Source organism: Falco biarmicus, chromosome 4 (assembly GCF_023638135.1).
Source record: "Falco biarmicus isolate bFalBia1 chromosome 4, bFalBia1.pri, whole genome shotgun sequence".
NCBI lineage: Eukaryota > Metazoa > Chordata > Aves > Falconiformes > Falconidae > Falco > Falco biarmicus.
The window spans coordinates 14,983,991-14,999,110 of record NC_079291.1 but is presented as its reverse complement, the minus strand read 5'-3'; the positions used below and the strand labels follow the sequence as shown (position 1 = coordinate 14,999,110).

The 15,120-nt window shown below is 40.3% G+C and overlaps 1 protein-coding gene across 11 annotated transcripts in view; it reads left to right on the top strand.

Annotated features, from left to right (window-relative positions):
- Positions 1 to 15,120, top strand: part of TRAK1 (trafficking kinesin protein 1) — a 140,923-nt gene that overhangs the window by 102,655 nt on the left and 23,148 nt on the right. For all 11 annotated transcript variants that reach the window (XM_056334474.1, XM_056334473.1, XM_056334476.1 and 8 more), the window contains 7 exons: positions 6,458 to 6,558; positions 7,380 to 7,488; positions 9,064 to 9,142; positions 9,613 to 9,743; positions 10,257 to 10,331; positions 11,564 to 11,701; positions 13,362 to 13,438. In XM_056334474.1, coding sequence (XP_056190449.1) covers positions 6,458 to 6,558; positions 7,380 to 7,488; positions 9,064 to 9,142; positions 9,613 to 9,743; positions 10,257 to 10,331; positions 11,564 to 11,701; positions 13,362 to 13,438 — 710 coding nt within the window. The remainder of the gene's footprint in view (positions 1 to 6,457; positions 6,559 to 7,379; positions 7,489 to 9,063; positions 9,143 to 9,612; positions 9,744 to 10,256; positions 10,332 to 11,563; positions 11,702 to 13,361; positions 13,439 to 15,120) is intronic.

The following is a 15,120-nucleotide window of genomic DNA, read 5'->3' as shown; positions in this document are numbered from 1 at the left end:
TGAATGCTGGGAATGCTTCCCTTTGCTTCTCAAACTGAATATGATATAGGTATCACATGTAAGGTAAATTGTATTTATGGCGATTTCAGTGGTGCATGCTCACTGAAATCAATGTGCATTCTGCCTTTTCCAGGCTGGGCCAACTTCATAGACTTGTGTTAGGTTTCCAGTGTTCAGATGAGTCAAGTTATCTTTTAATAATTTATAATTTTTAATCAGCATGCTCTCTATGCATGAACTTGGCGTGTCAAGAAGCATTAGGTTATATTGGGAAGCAAAGTGTTATCGGCTGATACTTGCTACCTCCTATATAGATTGCTAAGATCTTACAGCTTCTTGTGATTTTGCTGTATCTCTTTCCAGGGAACTGTGATAGAATCTGTTGAAGCATGGGTTGGCAGTCTGCTGCAGTTACATATATATGTCTGAGTTCGACTGCAGTAATAATGCTTTAGACATTTGATGAGCACGTGTAGAATATAGTATGATGGTGCATGGGTTTGTCAATTCATAGAATCATAGAATGGCTTGGGCTAGAGGTGACCTTTAGAGGTCATCTAGTCCAAGCTCCCCCGCCATGAGCAGGGACATCTTCAGCCAGACCAGGCTGCTCAGAGCCCCGTCCAACCCGACCTTGAATGTTTCCAGGGATGGGGCATCTACCACCTCTCTGGGCAACCTGTTCTGGTGTTTCATTGTTCTCATAAAAAAAATTAATAAAAACGTACTCCTTTTATATCTAGTTTGAATCTATTTTCTTTTAGTTTCAAACCATTACTCCTTATCCTGTTGTTATAGGACCTACTAAAAAGTTTGTCCCCATGTTTCTTATAAGCCCCTTTCAAGTACTGGAAGGCTGCAGTAAGGTCTCCCTGGAGCCGTCTCTTCTCCAGGCTGAACAACCCCAACTCTGCCAGCCTGTCTTCACAGGAGAGGTGCTCCAGCTCTCTGATCATCTTTGTGGCCCTCCTCTCGACCCACTCCAACAAGTCTGTGTCTGTCTTGTACTGAGGGCTCCAGAGCTGGATGTTCACCAGAGCAGAATAGAGGGGCAGAACCACCTCACTCAACCTGCTGGCTGGCTGTGCTTCTTTTTGTGCAGCTCAGGATGCAGTTGGCTTTCTAGACTCTGAGTGCAGACATTGGTGTGATGTATAAAACATACCAGACAACTTACATTGTTTCAAGTAACACCTTATGTCTTCCAGATACCATGGAATTTTTAAGCAAATATTTATACAGTTGCTATTATTGTATTCCTCTGAATGGGGAGTGGAATGCTATAGGTACTGGCAGATTCTTGATAGCTGTATCTTGGATGGAACCATATAGGATGCTTTAAAAGAGCTCTGTCTGTAACTGCAAGTGTCACTAAACTCTGACTTGCTGAGCTAGGGGCAAATGTTGTTTCTGCTATTCCGGGACAGTGACCTTGGTTTGTGATTAGCGTCCGTACGTAGCTTTCAGCAAGAGCAAGAGAAATATCACAGTTGTAGGGTGAGCAGGAGAACCATGAACCACAGGGGATTAAAGTCTTAAAAAATGGCTCCGAATAAAACTGCTCAGGGGTGTGAGATGTTGATTTATATGCAAGACGTGCTGTTGAGAAAAGCGTGGATGGGAGGGATCCCAGATGGGTGATAAACAGTGGTGGAGCACACACATAGAAATAATATCCTTTGGTGTGGCCTACCCTTTTTGGCAAGGAAAACTAATTATCTTCTGTCCCAGAGGAGTGCTGTTGCTTGCTGTCCAAGTCCCATCATGTGGCAAACCAATATATTTGTGCCTTGGTTGCTATGGCATTTACTAGGCATATACGTTCTGACTGGGCAGGGCAGTGCATTCATATCATACATCTAGAATGGAAGAATTGACTGTGGAAGGTGGAGGACAGGGATGGCCTGCCTCTGTCCAGGTCTGTTTTTATTTATAGGGACTCAGGAGCAGCGTTAGGAAAAGTGGCGCCAGAAATAAGCTTCTTACCAGGTGGCTTGATACGTTGGACCATATGTTCTGTCAACACCCATCTTTTCACACTGTCATTTTGACTCCTTCAGAAATTGATGCTTTTGAGGCAGAGCTCATCAGGCTTTAAGTCATGACACCTTTATGTTGAAAGTCTGTCTTTCGTAGGTTTCAATTTTCCATTAATGTTGAATTTTGAATATTTGAACAGAATGGTAGCTAAGGTCATTGCCTCAAAGGCTAAGAGATAAGAGAATTTATTTGGTCCTTTTTATGTTCTGTAAAAACAGCCAAAAACCAATTTGTCTGTGTGGGATCTGTGGTTTCTGTAATATATAGACAAGTTCTTTCTGGTATATGATATAAAGTAAGGTTTTATTGGTATATGTATCGTGGTGTGAATAATTTAGCTTTACATCTCTTTGACTTTCCAAACTTGTCCTGGCAAAACCTTCTGGCCATCCCATTAAGTAGCTGAAGTTTTTCCTATGTCCTTGTGAACATGCCACATTCATAGGTACATGTCACTTAAGGTAATGTAGGCACCTGTGCAAAACACATTAGATTCTCAGGTTTGTCTTTTGAGTTTGTATTGTTAGGTGCTGCTTAGGTTTAGAAAGGGGCTGTGTTCCCGTTCAATTAAAAACTGATGGAACTGAGACTTTTCTTGTAGTGTGCTGGAGAGCAAATGGTGAGTGAACTGAGCAAGCACTATACTGCGTGCATGCTCTTTAGTCTCAGCTTACTGTTTCAGAGTTATATACTAAAAGCATAACATTATATCAATAAAACTTTCTTAATTGTAAATCATTTTGGTTACAGAGATGGGTGTCCGCCTTTTCAGGAGCAGAAGTGTAGTTCCCAGGTACAGTGTATCTGCCTGCTATGTTACCGTGTTCCTAAGGATGCTGCAGCTCCAATCTCAAGACGTGTTCCTTTTTGCTGGGGTGGTGCTGCCTACAGTTTAATGTTGTCTCCTTTGAGATCAGAGCTCAGTATCAAAGCGATGTGAACTGTGACAACCAACGGTGTTTGGAATGGAGTAGGTCATTAGGTTTTAGCTCCTCCTAATCTTCTAAATGCCCCAGTTTACATTTCTTTTTTGTGTTCACGTCTTGTCGTGTGTTTCTGAAGCTAAAAAGGCAGCGCTTCAAACACAGTGTCAGTCCTCAAATAACACAATCTCAAACCTGGGGTAATGTCTGGGTGATAGAGCCTTTTAGTCCTGTTATTCGAGCTCCAGCTCACATCAGCTTTGTGTTTTGGTGATAGCTGGTTTTAAAGTCCAGGTTTCACTTTGCTCTGTGTAAAGTGAGAGGAAAGGAGAAAACTGAATTATGATCTGGAATGGTGGTTTAAGAATGGAACATTGGGTTTGGACTATTGGAGTATAAAGTAATGTTGGAAAGATGTAAATGCTCTTTGGCTTGGTACTTGCAAGTGTGTTATTACATACTACAGTGTAACTGGATGTCTTTATTTTAAGTGAATAATTCCAACCTGTTAAGCATTTAGCTGCTGTTAGTCAGGGAAACAATCAGCTGGACTCTTGAAGCTGTTGTTAGTGATTCAGTAAGGATTGTTCCTGCGAGTTAGGTTCCATGTCTCTAAACTGTTGTGCTCTATGTGAGGAGCCTTTTGTCTTCTACCTTAAATTATTTCTAAGATAGATGCAGCTATTTCATGACATAGTTCTGAAGCTGAATGAAGCTTTCAGGGCAGTGAAGTGAATTAAAAGCCTCAACAGATGGAAGTCCTGGGAACCAAGCATGGTGACAGCTCATGGGCCTTGTCCCACGTTGAGCAAGGGCTCAGCCTGTATTGCTTGTAACAATCTGTTGTGCAGGGGTAGCGTGGTGGTGCTTGCTCTGAAGGGTACACGTTGCAGCGGCTTGTGAAAATGTAGAAGAGTTCCTTTCTGTTCAAAAAACAAGTCCTGTATTTTGCAATGTAAAAATTTGTACTGGTCTGGCTGGGCTGGAGCTAATATTCTTCGTGGCAGCCTGCGTGGTGCTATGGTTTGAGTTTGTGACTATAACAGTGCTGATAACAACCAGTGTTCTGGCTATTGCTGACAGTTGTCTGTCTCCTTCCCCCCCCACACTCCCCTTTTTTTCTTTCTTCTTTTTCTCTCTCTCTGCTCAGCCCCCCATCAGCACAAGATGTTGGGAGGGGGGCACAGCTCAGATACCTGACCCAAACTGACCAAAGGGATATTCTATACTTTATGCTGTTATGCTCAGTAATAAAAGCTCAGGGAAAAGAGGGAAGAACATGAGACACTCATGACTGTGGCGTTTGTCTTCACAAGTAACAATTACGTGTGCCAAGGCTCTCCTCTCCAGGAAGTGCCTGAACATCCATCTGCTGATAGAAAACAGTGAATAAATTCATAAATACCTTATTTTGCTTTGCTTGCATGGGCAACTTTGCTTCATTTATTAAACTGTCTTTATCTCAGCCCATCAGTTTTTCTTGCTTTTGTCTTCTGATTCTCTCCTCCATCCTATATGGGGGTTGTGGGGCAGAGTACAGGCTCAGCTGGTGAGTGCTTAGTTGCTGGCTGGCATCAACACCCCACAAAATTGCAATGTTAAAGGGAGGTGTTGCTGGAGGTTACTGCAGTGAGGTTTTCTCACATTTCACAGCATGATTGAGGTTGGAAGTGACCTCTGGAGGTCATCTTGTCCAGACCACCTTCTCAAGCAGGGACACCTACAGCTGGTTGCCCAGGACCATGTCCAAACAGTGTTTGATTGTCTCCAAGGATGGAGACTCCACAGCCTCTCTGGGCAACCTGTGCCAGTGCTCAGTCACCCTCACAATAAAAAAGTTGTATCTGATGTTCAGGAGCAGCTTCCTGTGTTTTGGTTTGTGCCAATTGCTTCTGTTCCATGAAAAGGTCACCATTTCTGGCTGTTCACCCTCCTTTGGAGGCTTGGAATTCTTGGAAATGGCAGTAAAAATAGTATCCTCAGTCTTTTTAATACATAGAGAAAAAAGTATAGCAAAAGCTGGACATGATCTGACACCCACCCACTGACAGTATCTGAATCCTTGCTACTTAAAGAGGCTGAGCCATAATGCACTGGAGGGAAGTAAATTGTTATTTTTGGCTCAGCTTTTTAGCTTTTCCTGAAATAGGGAAAGTGATCCTCCCAAAATTAATGCATGGATTTTTGTTTCATGGTTTTCTAGAGCGTGGTTGGTTTGGGGTTTTTTTGGTTGGTTTATGGCGGGTTTTTTTCCCTTGCATTTTAGAATCCATGGTTCAGGAGGGCTTGGTGTCTTAGCATATCTGATTATACAGAATAGCCTTAGTAAAGTAAATTACCTTATTTGCTTAAAATTCTGCAGAATTTAAGTACTTTATTGCATTGAGTCTGCTTTTTGTTTGATGAAAATGCAGCTTACATCTATTTTATTGATATTCTCTGGGGTAGTAACTACAAATATAAATAATGCCTACAATACAAAAAAAGCAGAAGTCTAATAGAAACAAACATACTCTGTAATTTGTGCATTGGAAAGTGAAGACTGAGGGCCAAGTCTTGCAGTGCAAGTGAAAGGGAACAGATCTGTCTGATCAGTTCTGGTATTTATAGCTATGCAAGGCAAATAAAATGTAACCACTTGCCACTGGCATCCTAAATTGCAGCTGTGAAGTGGTGTAAATGCTACTGTGTAACTGAGTTTTTAACCCTTTCCATGGATAATTGCAATATAAATTAACCAAGATTAAGTTTGTGGATCTCACAATGGCAGGGTCTCTTAACCACTCAGTTTCAATTTTTTTTTTTCTTTCCCCTTTTTGGTACCTGTGTGTATCTAAGTATGGGACTACCACATACAGCTTTACTAGACTCATGTTTTGGAGTCAGCAAGAGCCCAAACTACACCCAGAAACTGACTGCAGGCTCCACTGTTGCAGCAGCCTCAAGGATGGCAGCTTCCCACCGTGTGGTGGTGGTCTGCAGCTCAGTAGGAACTGAGTCACAAATGTAACCTCACTGCACAAGCATTTTAGTAATTTTGTTTGAAAGTCTGTTGGAGAGGAGGAAATGTCTGTATCTAAGCCAGAAGGTGACAGTCATCACATAAAATGGATAAAAGTGATGTTTGGCTTGATTGTGCCACGTTAATTTCTTGCATTATCATTGAAATATATCCATTTCTGTGGAGGTGACTCTGGACTAATGCAATAGCAAATCAGGATTACTCATCTTAAAGAAGGTGAAAGATGCCTTATAGCAGCAGATAATAGCGTTTTTTTAATTTATAAAAAAGAACATTCAATGGCTAATTTTAAAGGTACGCTTGTCCTTCTTTCTAAGAAATAAAGGAACTGGTTCTGGTCTGTTCCAGTCTTGGCCTCTTGATTTAGTCTGAAGATGATGCTTGGAGGATGAAGAGCTAGCTAATTTGTAGTGCATTTACTTATGAATGTGCCTAGAAAATCAACTTAGTGATCTGCAAATTCTTTGTGCAGGTTTCTCAGTTGCGGCATGAGCTCTCCATGAAAGATGAACTGCTTCAGTTCTATACCAGCGCTGCTGAAGAAAGCGAGCCGGAGTCTGTATGTTCCACCCCGTAAGTTAATCGATCTACAGCACTGAACCTTCACCTGGTACTAAGCAATGGGGTAGTTTGGACAATTTAATAGCTTTGCAAAGTAGTGAAATGATCACTGTGTTGGCTGGATCTAAAAATGGGACTCCAAACTTGGTGCATGGCACCAGCTGGAAGGGTTTGCCTTGTACCAGCTGGCTCTCCAGGTGCCAGCAAGAGTCAGGAGGGGAGAGTACACAAGGAGGCTGCTGACGCAGCGCCGTGACTTTCACAAGAACTCGGTCACTGGTGGTGAGGCAGACATAGGTCCCGCTTACAGTACCCTGCTGGATCAAATACCTTTGCATGCTGTGCTAGAACGTGCTACCTGTGTGACCTTTGCGCTTGAAGGACTTGAAGGCTCTATGGAAAAATTCCAAGCAGAGGGAAGGAAATAAAGCATGGATTGTAGCACGAGTTCCAGGCAATTAGCTGGCAGAACAGCGCTGCAGGCTCTGAGGGGCTGCCCGCCCTTGCTTGCGGAGTTATTGCTGCATTCTGGTGAAGCATGTGCAGCATTAATCAGGAAGCTATTGGGTTGCTCCCTGTAGTAAAGTGGATTCCTTTCTCATAGCCTTAGCGGAATAATTTTTCCATAGGAAATGTGTGGAATAATAAATAAATCTGAAAATTGTTCTGTTTTAAAAATCACTGCAAATATGCCACTGCCTAAACATACTGGCGTGAACAAGCTGTATTTTATGTGGCTCTGACTGGTTTTGAGAGCTCTTGTTTAGTCCTGTTCTGTGAGATTGGCCATAATACAGGTGAAAATGAGTTAGAACTGTTGTTTTCCTTACAAGGCTGAAGAGGAATGAATCTTCCTCCTCCGTCCAGAACTACTTCCATTTGGATTCTCTTCAAAAGAAACTCAAGGACCTTGAAGAGGAGAATGTTGTGCTTAGATCTGAGGTGAAAATGCTCACTTTGTGTTTTGCTTAATGCAGTTGTTCATTTAAATGCAAAAACACAGGTGTTGAGAAGTGTGTATCGAAAGTTGAGAAAGTCTAAGAATATATAATTACACGTGACACATTTCTTTGTGGTTGTTAATCATCATCCTTTATCCTTCTAAATGAAGGAAAGGATGAAACGTGGAAGCTACGTGAAGCTACGTGTGAAGCAGTTTCCTTGCCAAAAGAATGTGCAGGAGCATGAGCAGGTTTTGGAGCCCAGCACTGCACATTGCAGCCATTTAAGATTTGTTTCTCTGACAGATACGGGTGATTTTGGCTGCACGTCTGAAGTTGTAGGCTGGCATGGTCTGTCTGGTTCAAATTCAGTGTTTGGCAAAATAAAAATGGCTAGCCTAAATTCGCATCAAATCGCTTTGGTTTGTGTTTCAAGTCAGGCTGTTTATATTTTTAGTTGAATGTGATTTTCTTGCCTTTTCTTTCTGACAATATTCTGTTCATTTTACAGATGTAGCTTTTAAAAAGTTCATTTACTGTTCCCTGTCTGTCAGAAATAACACTTCATAATTGAATATCCTATGAATAATTTTATATTTTCAATGCAACTTTTAAAGTTTGGGAGCACATTACCATTTTGCAAACATGTAGCAGAGTATAGTGGAAGAAATACTTCTGAGCTAAGAATGAATTTATGAAAACAGAGTATGATTACCATTTTCTACTGCAAATGCAGGGCCCGTTGCAAATAGGTAGTGTCACATCTTCGGGTGAGACACTGCATAACAGAGTGCTATACACTTCATTGAGAAGTCAAGCAAGGAAGATGAGCAGTAGATGGTTTGAGAGTATTGAAGGCAGGGTTAGAACTGAGTGCCACTGCACCAGGAGCTGATAGGAGAACCCTACCTACCACTGGCTTCCCTTCCAGGGAGATGTCATCTTGCCAGCAAGGCACGGGATAGAGCCAAATTTGAAACCTGAGCTACGCAGCTCTCTACAGGTGCTGGCTGTGGGTGTCTGTGCATGCCCCCAGCATTGGGAATAGGTTACGGACCCACCGAAGTGGTGCCAGACGAAACCAGCCGGGTGTAGCCACACTTCTCTTGGCATTCCTGGAATCAGAGCAGGAAAGAAAGCAGGGAAGGAGGTAGCACTAAGGTTTTAGTGGAATATATGATTACAGTACTAGCACTTTTTTAATAGTATCTGAATGCTAGTTTGTGACGATACCTGGCTTTGTTCAGGTGACCAGATCAAGCTCTGCATACTAGTCTTCTGTATGTTCAGGGCTTTTTTTTTTTATTATTTTTAGTGCAAAATACACAAGTGACATCTAGTGGGGATATGGTGATAGTGGTGGAAGTTTCTCCATACAGTCATGTCTGCTGAATGTTCATCTGGCTCCTTTTTTCAGAACATGAGGGAGGACAGGCAGGCAAAAACTGTAATTTCTCATTGTCTTCCTGGAGGAGTGATTAGAAAAGTTTGTCTTCCTGAAGCAGATGGAAATGCATCAACATACTAGCAATGAATGTGCTAATGTAGCGTATTTTGATGTGGATTTTTTGAACAGGCTTGTCAGCTGAAGACTGAAACAATTACTTACGAAGAGAAAGAACAACAGCTTGTCAATGACTGTGTAAAAGAGCTAAGTATGTCCCTATTTCTTTTCACTTCTCATTTGAGATAGTTGAGTAAAAAAACACCCCAAAACCAACCAAACAACAAAATCCAACAAAAAAAAACCCACCCAAAAGCACAAAACTGAGTCAGATCAGCCATACTTTCCTGTGGTACTTATTTTCCTTATCTAAATGGTTGTAAGGAGAAAATTTATGGCTGAAACTTCACAGCAGAAAATTCTGGCTGTAAGCTAAATCTATCTCTGTTGCAAAATAGTTTTGCATTGAAAATGTGAGTGTTAAGGGAAAATACAATCTCCTTTGCAGTATGAGCACTTTTGTGTCTTCTGGCTTTGTGTTCTACTGTTGGTTTTCAAAAATACTTTGCTGTGTATTTGAGCAGGATTCTGCTGAATCAAGTCATGTGCCAAAAGAACACCTTTCTGCTTGTTTTTCTATGTTTGGGTTTGTGTTGTTAATTGTAATCACTTATCTTAAAGGGGATGCAAACATCCAGATTGCCAATATCTCTGAAGAGTTAGCAAAGAAAACTGAAGATGCTGCCCGGCAGCAAGAAGAAATCACCCATCTTCTCTCTCAGATAGTCGATCTGCAGAAAAAGGCAAAAGCTGTAAGGAATCCAGTTGCAAGGCTAAGTTGTGATTTGCTACTATTGTAGCTGGAAGACAAGTTTCAATCCTCTGTATAGTAGAACCTAAAGGAAATTTTCCACCCTCCTTACCTGGGTGACCTTGTTTGATGTTGAATATCTAGCATACTTGACCAGAAAGCATCAATTTATTAAAAGATGCATATATGATATATCAGATACAATAGTTAGATTTATTTTAAATACTAGATGTGAAAGTCTGCACTGAACTTAATGACTTCACATAAGAGAAGAAGGCCAGCACAAGTATTTCAGTGGGCACGTACTCATTCATTTTAGAGCCTTGGAGGTTCATTTAGCAGGGCACAGAATGATTCTGGGTGTTTTTGTGTTAACATTTTAAATGTTTGTAAACTAACATGTGGACTAATTGCTGCAGGAGGGTCTTCAGAAAATTTAGAATTTTTCTGCTTACATATAATGTAGGATATAAACGTCATCACAGTATTTTTAACATTTTCCGGCATGTTTTAGTGTGCGGTTGAAAATGAGGAACTTGTCCAGCATTTGGGAGCAGCTAAAGATGCCCAGAGACAGCTCACAGCAGAGGTGAGTACATTACTTAGTATTAGAGTAATTTAGTAGTAGGGCAATGGCTGTTCACTTTGCCACAAGAGTTTTAGTCTTAAGCTGGGTCAGAAATACCAATTAATTTTGCCTATGTATATGGAATGAAGGAACATTTATGTTCTTGGTAGAGTTCAAAACCTTTTCCTTCCTTTTCTCTCTTCCTTCAACTGGCATACATTTTAAAAACCTGAGGCTTATGGGCTATGTAGGAACCCCTTTAGAGGCTGACTTCTCTATGCTGGTAGTTTAAGCCTACTTTGGTTTTGAATAGTGAGATAACACTGAAGAGCTTATTCATACTGTGATTTGTTCAGGGCATGAACCAAAGACAGTCCAGGATTGCTGGCTGTCTTCTGGGTGCTACATTCATGTGAACAAAATGCATGAAATAGAATGAATAAAGCTTGATCCCATTAGGATGTGTCTTGTAGTTGGACTACTTGGAGTTGAATCTTGGACTGCCCATAGAAGCCTTTCCTGCTATGGGCTTTTTATATCTGTGGTGCTCCACAAAGACTAAGCTTATGCTTTTCCATCTCTTTCTTAGGGAAGACGTGAACAGGATCTCGGTTTCTAAGCCAAGTAGCTTATTTTTATGAAACTTGTAGGAATGTGGTGTTTCAGACTTCAGCTCCTTGCCAAACTTGGTTGAGGTGGCTGGTGAAGTCAAAAGCTATGAAGGTACAGACATCTACAGACAGAGTGATTACATGAGATATGTTTCCTGAGAAAGTCAAGCTAAAAAGAAGACATTGTCTTAGCCTGTTGGAGGTTATATGTATATGTTATATCTATGTAAGTCTTGAGTTAAAAATTCTGAAGTCCCTTGGAACACTGTGAAATGTCTTGTCCGTTTCCTATGCTGTTTGCTACTGCGGTCATTATGGCAGTAATTAGGCACTGTATCTGATCAGACTAAAGATATTTTAGCTCTGTGTCTTGTTAATAGTGGCTTCATACAGGTATGCAGGGCAGGAAATGGAGCAAGCAGTTCCTTCCTGCATCATGACCCCTCTGCCCTCACCCCACCTTCCCATTCTTAATCTGTTATTAACGGTTTTCAGTGATACTGATTTGTTGGAGTTCTCTTCCTTTAAAGTGGAATGTTCTTCCCTACACCGTTATACTTTACCAGTGTTAAAAGAATTTGCAGGCGTTTTGTGATGATAGTGTAGCTCGTAATGTCTTGGACTGTTTTCTATACTCTACAGTTGCGAGAGCTGGAAGACAAGTATGCAGAGTGCATGGAAATGCTTCATGAGGCTCAAGAAGAGCTGAAAAACCTCCGGAACAAGACTATGCCAAATGCTATATCACGTCGGTACCACTCTCTCGGTCTCTTCCCTATGGTAAGCTGATTCAAGAAAAAAACTTGCACACACCAGAAAATCAACCAGAGGAAATGTATTTGTATCTGACTTACAGCTTCAGGGACAGGATGCTGGGCCAGACATGAGCATGGGTGAAAAGTATATTGATGTAGCACTAAAGGATACCGGAGCGATCAGTTTTGCATACATGGTTCTGAAACAGTGATGCTGTGCAGTTACTTATTTTTGATGCAGTATTACATACAACCTGCATCTAGCTGTGCTTATGTTGTGAATCATGAGTAGCATTAATAGGTTGTTGCGCAGTTCTGTACTGTCATGCATATTGGTTATGCATCTCCTGTACTGTGGTGGTTGATATTCAGTAGGATCTTCTTGGTTTTCTTCAATATCCTTGAAGATGTAGCTTACTGATAACTAATGGTTTCTGGACATGGCATCCTTCTAGTCACTTCTGATACATGTTCTAGTTCTTCAGTACTTGAATAGGTTACACATATGTTCTTGTTCTAGGGTCACTGAAAATCCAGTGGTTCATTAAAATAATGTTTGTTGCTAATATGCATTATGGCAATGTCACTGGTGTTAGCAGCTTTGTTTACCTAGTTTCATTTGATTATGACATTGTACATCTAAAGCATGGGGAATGTGCAGTACCCTCAACCAAATGAGAAACAAAGAGTGGATAAGAATGTCTAAGTAAGTTCAGTGGCTGGCTCTGCTTGCCTGTGTATCTCTAGAGTAATTCCATTACTTCTGAGGGCAATGATACCAGTGAAGTTTCTTTTGAGTTACATTAATGTAATCAAGCAGCAGAATCTGGCTGTCCTTGTCTTTAGCCATGACTTGTCTTATTGCTGAGGAAGAACACAAATTATATTTGTACCCAGAAGAAGTAAATAGTCAACAAAGGCTTAGCTTGCCTTTTGGTGTTCCCTTCTGAGACTGAACAGGCAATTTCAAGTGCAGCCATTTAGTAATACAAGTCGTACTTGCACAAATAAAGTTGAAAGCTGCAAAAGGTATGTTTGTGCTGAGATAGGCTTACGTGTTTTGTATAAAAATGATTTTCAAGTGTTGAAGCATGGGACCAAAGATCGTTTGGATTTATGAATGTTTGACTCTTAGGCGCTGCACTTAACTAACTACATTTAGACAGTAAAACTTACTGACCAGCAATGGAAAATTGATAGCCTGTCATCTGTAACCCTGTGGGGGAAGCATATAATGCTTTATGCCAAGAACCATGTCTTTCTTGTGGGTAGGTAATATTGTGAAAGGGAAGAGTGTTTTCTGTTTATATTAAATGAAAACAAATCAAGCAGAACTTTATAAACAAAAGGTGAGCATTATCGAGTAGGGAATTCAGTCTGGGAAGTTGGGGCACCTGAATTCTGTTGTTAACTGTGATGACTTTTTAGGATCTTTGACAGATGTTATATGTCTTCAGATGCGAAGTACTGTAGCAGTATAAGGCCAAGCCATAATTTGTCAGTAATTTAAATGTATACATTAGTCTTCCAGCTTTCTAGTAAATTTTAGTTTTTAAACCTTTCTCTTTTTTCTCCATAATGACACTTTATTAGTTATTATTTTATATAAGTAAACAATTATTTTCTGCAATGATAACCTATTAATACTATGATATTTGTTTTTCTTCTGTGCTTATTTTTAACAGGATTCTTTGGCAGCAGAGATAGAAGGGTCAATGAGGAAAGAACTGCATTTAGATGAACCCGACTCTCCTGACTTGGCGTACGACTGAAAAGAATTGGTTCCTAATTGATTGATTGTATCTGAAGTTAATTACCATTTGATGGGAAGGGAAAAAACAGGAAATAGTTGAGCTAGGAATTTAGAAAGAAATATTTCTGGCAGAATGTGAATGATAGAGAGAAAGGAAAATAAATTATCTGTTTATTGGGGTGATTATATTTTCTACTAAAGGTATCAAAGGAAAACACCTATATATAGATTTTACCTTGTCTTATGAACTTTCTGTCCTCATTTGTGAGTGCTGAGAATGAGGAAGGGTTTGTTTTCTTGTGTGTTACCATGCTAGGTGTCTTCAGTTAATGGTTAGGGGATGAGTTCAATTCCTTGGGTTATCTCCTCAGGTTTTGTAACAGAAGTTGCCAGGTAATTACTGATCTAATCAGTACAGTACAGGGAGAACATCAGTGCAGAAAGAGATTCAGTGGTTGGGTGCTTACATTGTGATGCCCATTACGCTTGTGCTGAAGTTCTCTTGAATTGAACAGGAGAGTGGTTTGAAACAAATTAAGTGCTTGTGACAGTCCAGAAGTTATAGATAGATACAGCCTTGGTGACACCAGTTGCACGTGTACTCCAGTAGGTTTATCTCACAGATTTGTACAAGGCATGGACTGGTTAATTTGAAATAAGTTAATCCTGTTTAGAGAGTCTTAGAGAAAGAGTTTACGAAGAAAGGACACTCAGGGAAGGTACAGTAGCCACTTTCCAGAAACCTAAGTATATTTACAAAAAGCTTGGCACATACTTAAACCTCCTCTGAGCATGAGCCAAGAATTGTAAATGAGGCTTTGACAGAGTGAAACGTTGTTTAGAAAAATTAAGATCAGAAAGATGTGTGTGCTCGAACCCCGTAGGATCTTTCTGTCCTTCCAGCATAATCTAACTTAAAGATAGTAACTTCTTTAGTATACAAAAGACTTGTATTGCTATGCATGTACCAAAGAAGAATATCTTTTTTTGGTTTCATGGCTTGTGTTGGTTTTTATTTATTTGTTCAGCAGTAGTAACTGTAACTTCTGTGGGACTGTTTATCAATAGGTGCTCTGAGATTCAGCCTCTAAAGGTATACAAGTATAGACTTGGAGCCTACACACAAAGATTGCAACTGTTGAACACTCATGGGCAGAAGGAAAGTAATTTGAATGACATTGAATAGCATAAGGTGTGCTGTCATTGTTATGCCCTGTTAGCTTTAAGCTGGAAGGGATGCGTTGGTCTTGTGTTCAGCCATCATTAAACTGTAAAACAAAGTAGCAATGGCACTTCTGTAGCATGATGTAGGGCAAATTTAATTTTGTCAAGAAATTTCTGCTAAAGTGTCACCTGATCTTAATCTTGAAGCAGATGAACAATGTTTGTTATGATATCAGGACAATAGTGATAAAGAATGAACTGTAGAAGTAGGTAAAAAAATTAAGTTTCCAGCCTTGACAGCCTCTCTCTAGACTTTTGGTCCATTATATTTCCGATGGTTTTTGTTTCTAAGCGTTATTTAAGGGAGTTGGAAATTCATTCCAAAAAGAAAAGATACAAGACTTGCTTGCTTAGAGATCAGTAGAGTAATTTCAAATTCCCTTTTAAAATTGATTAGCCAGTTCATAGTTAAGAATTGAATGGAGATCAGTGTTGTTTTTGAAGAGCTCATTTCCACACGGTGGCTT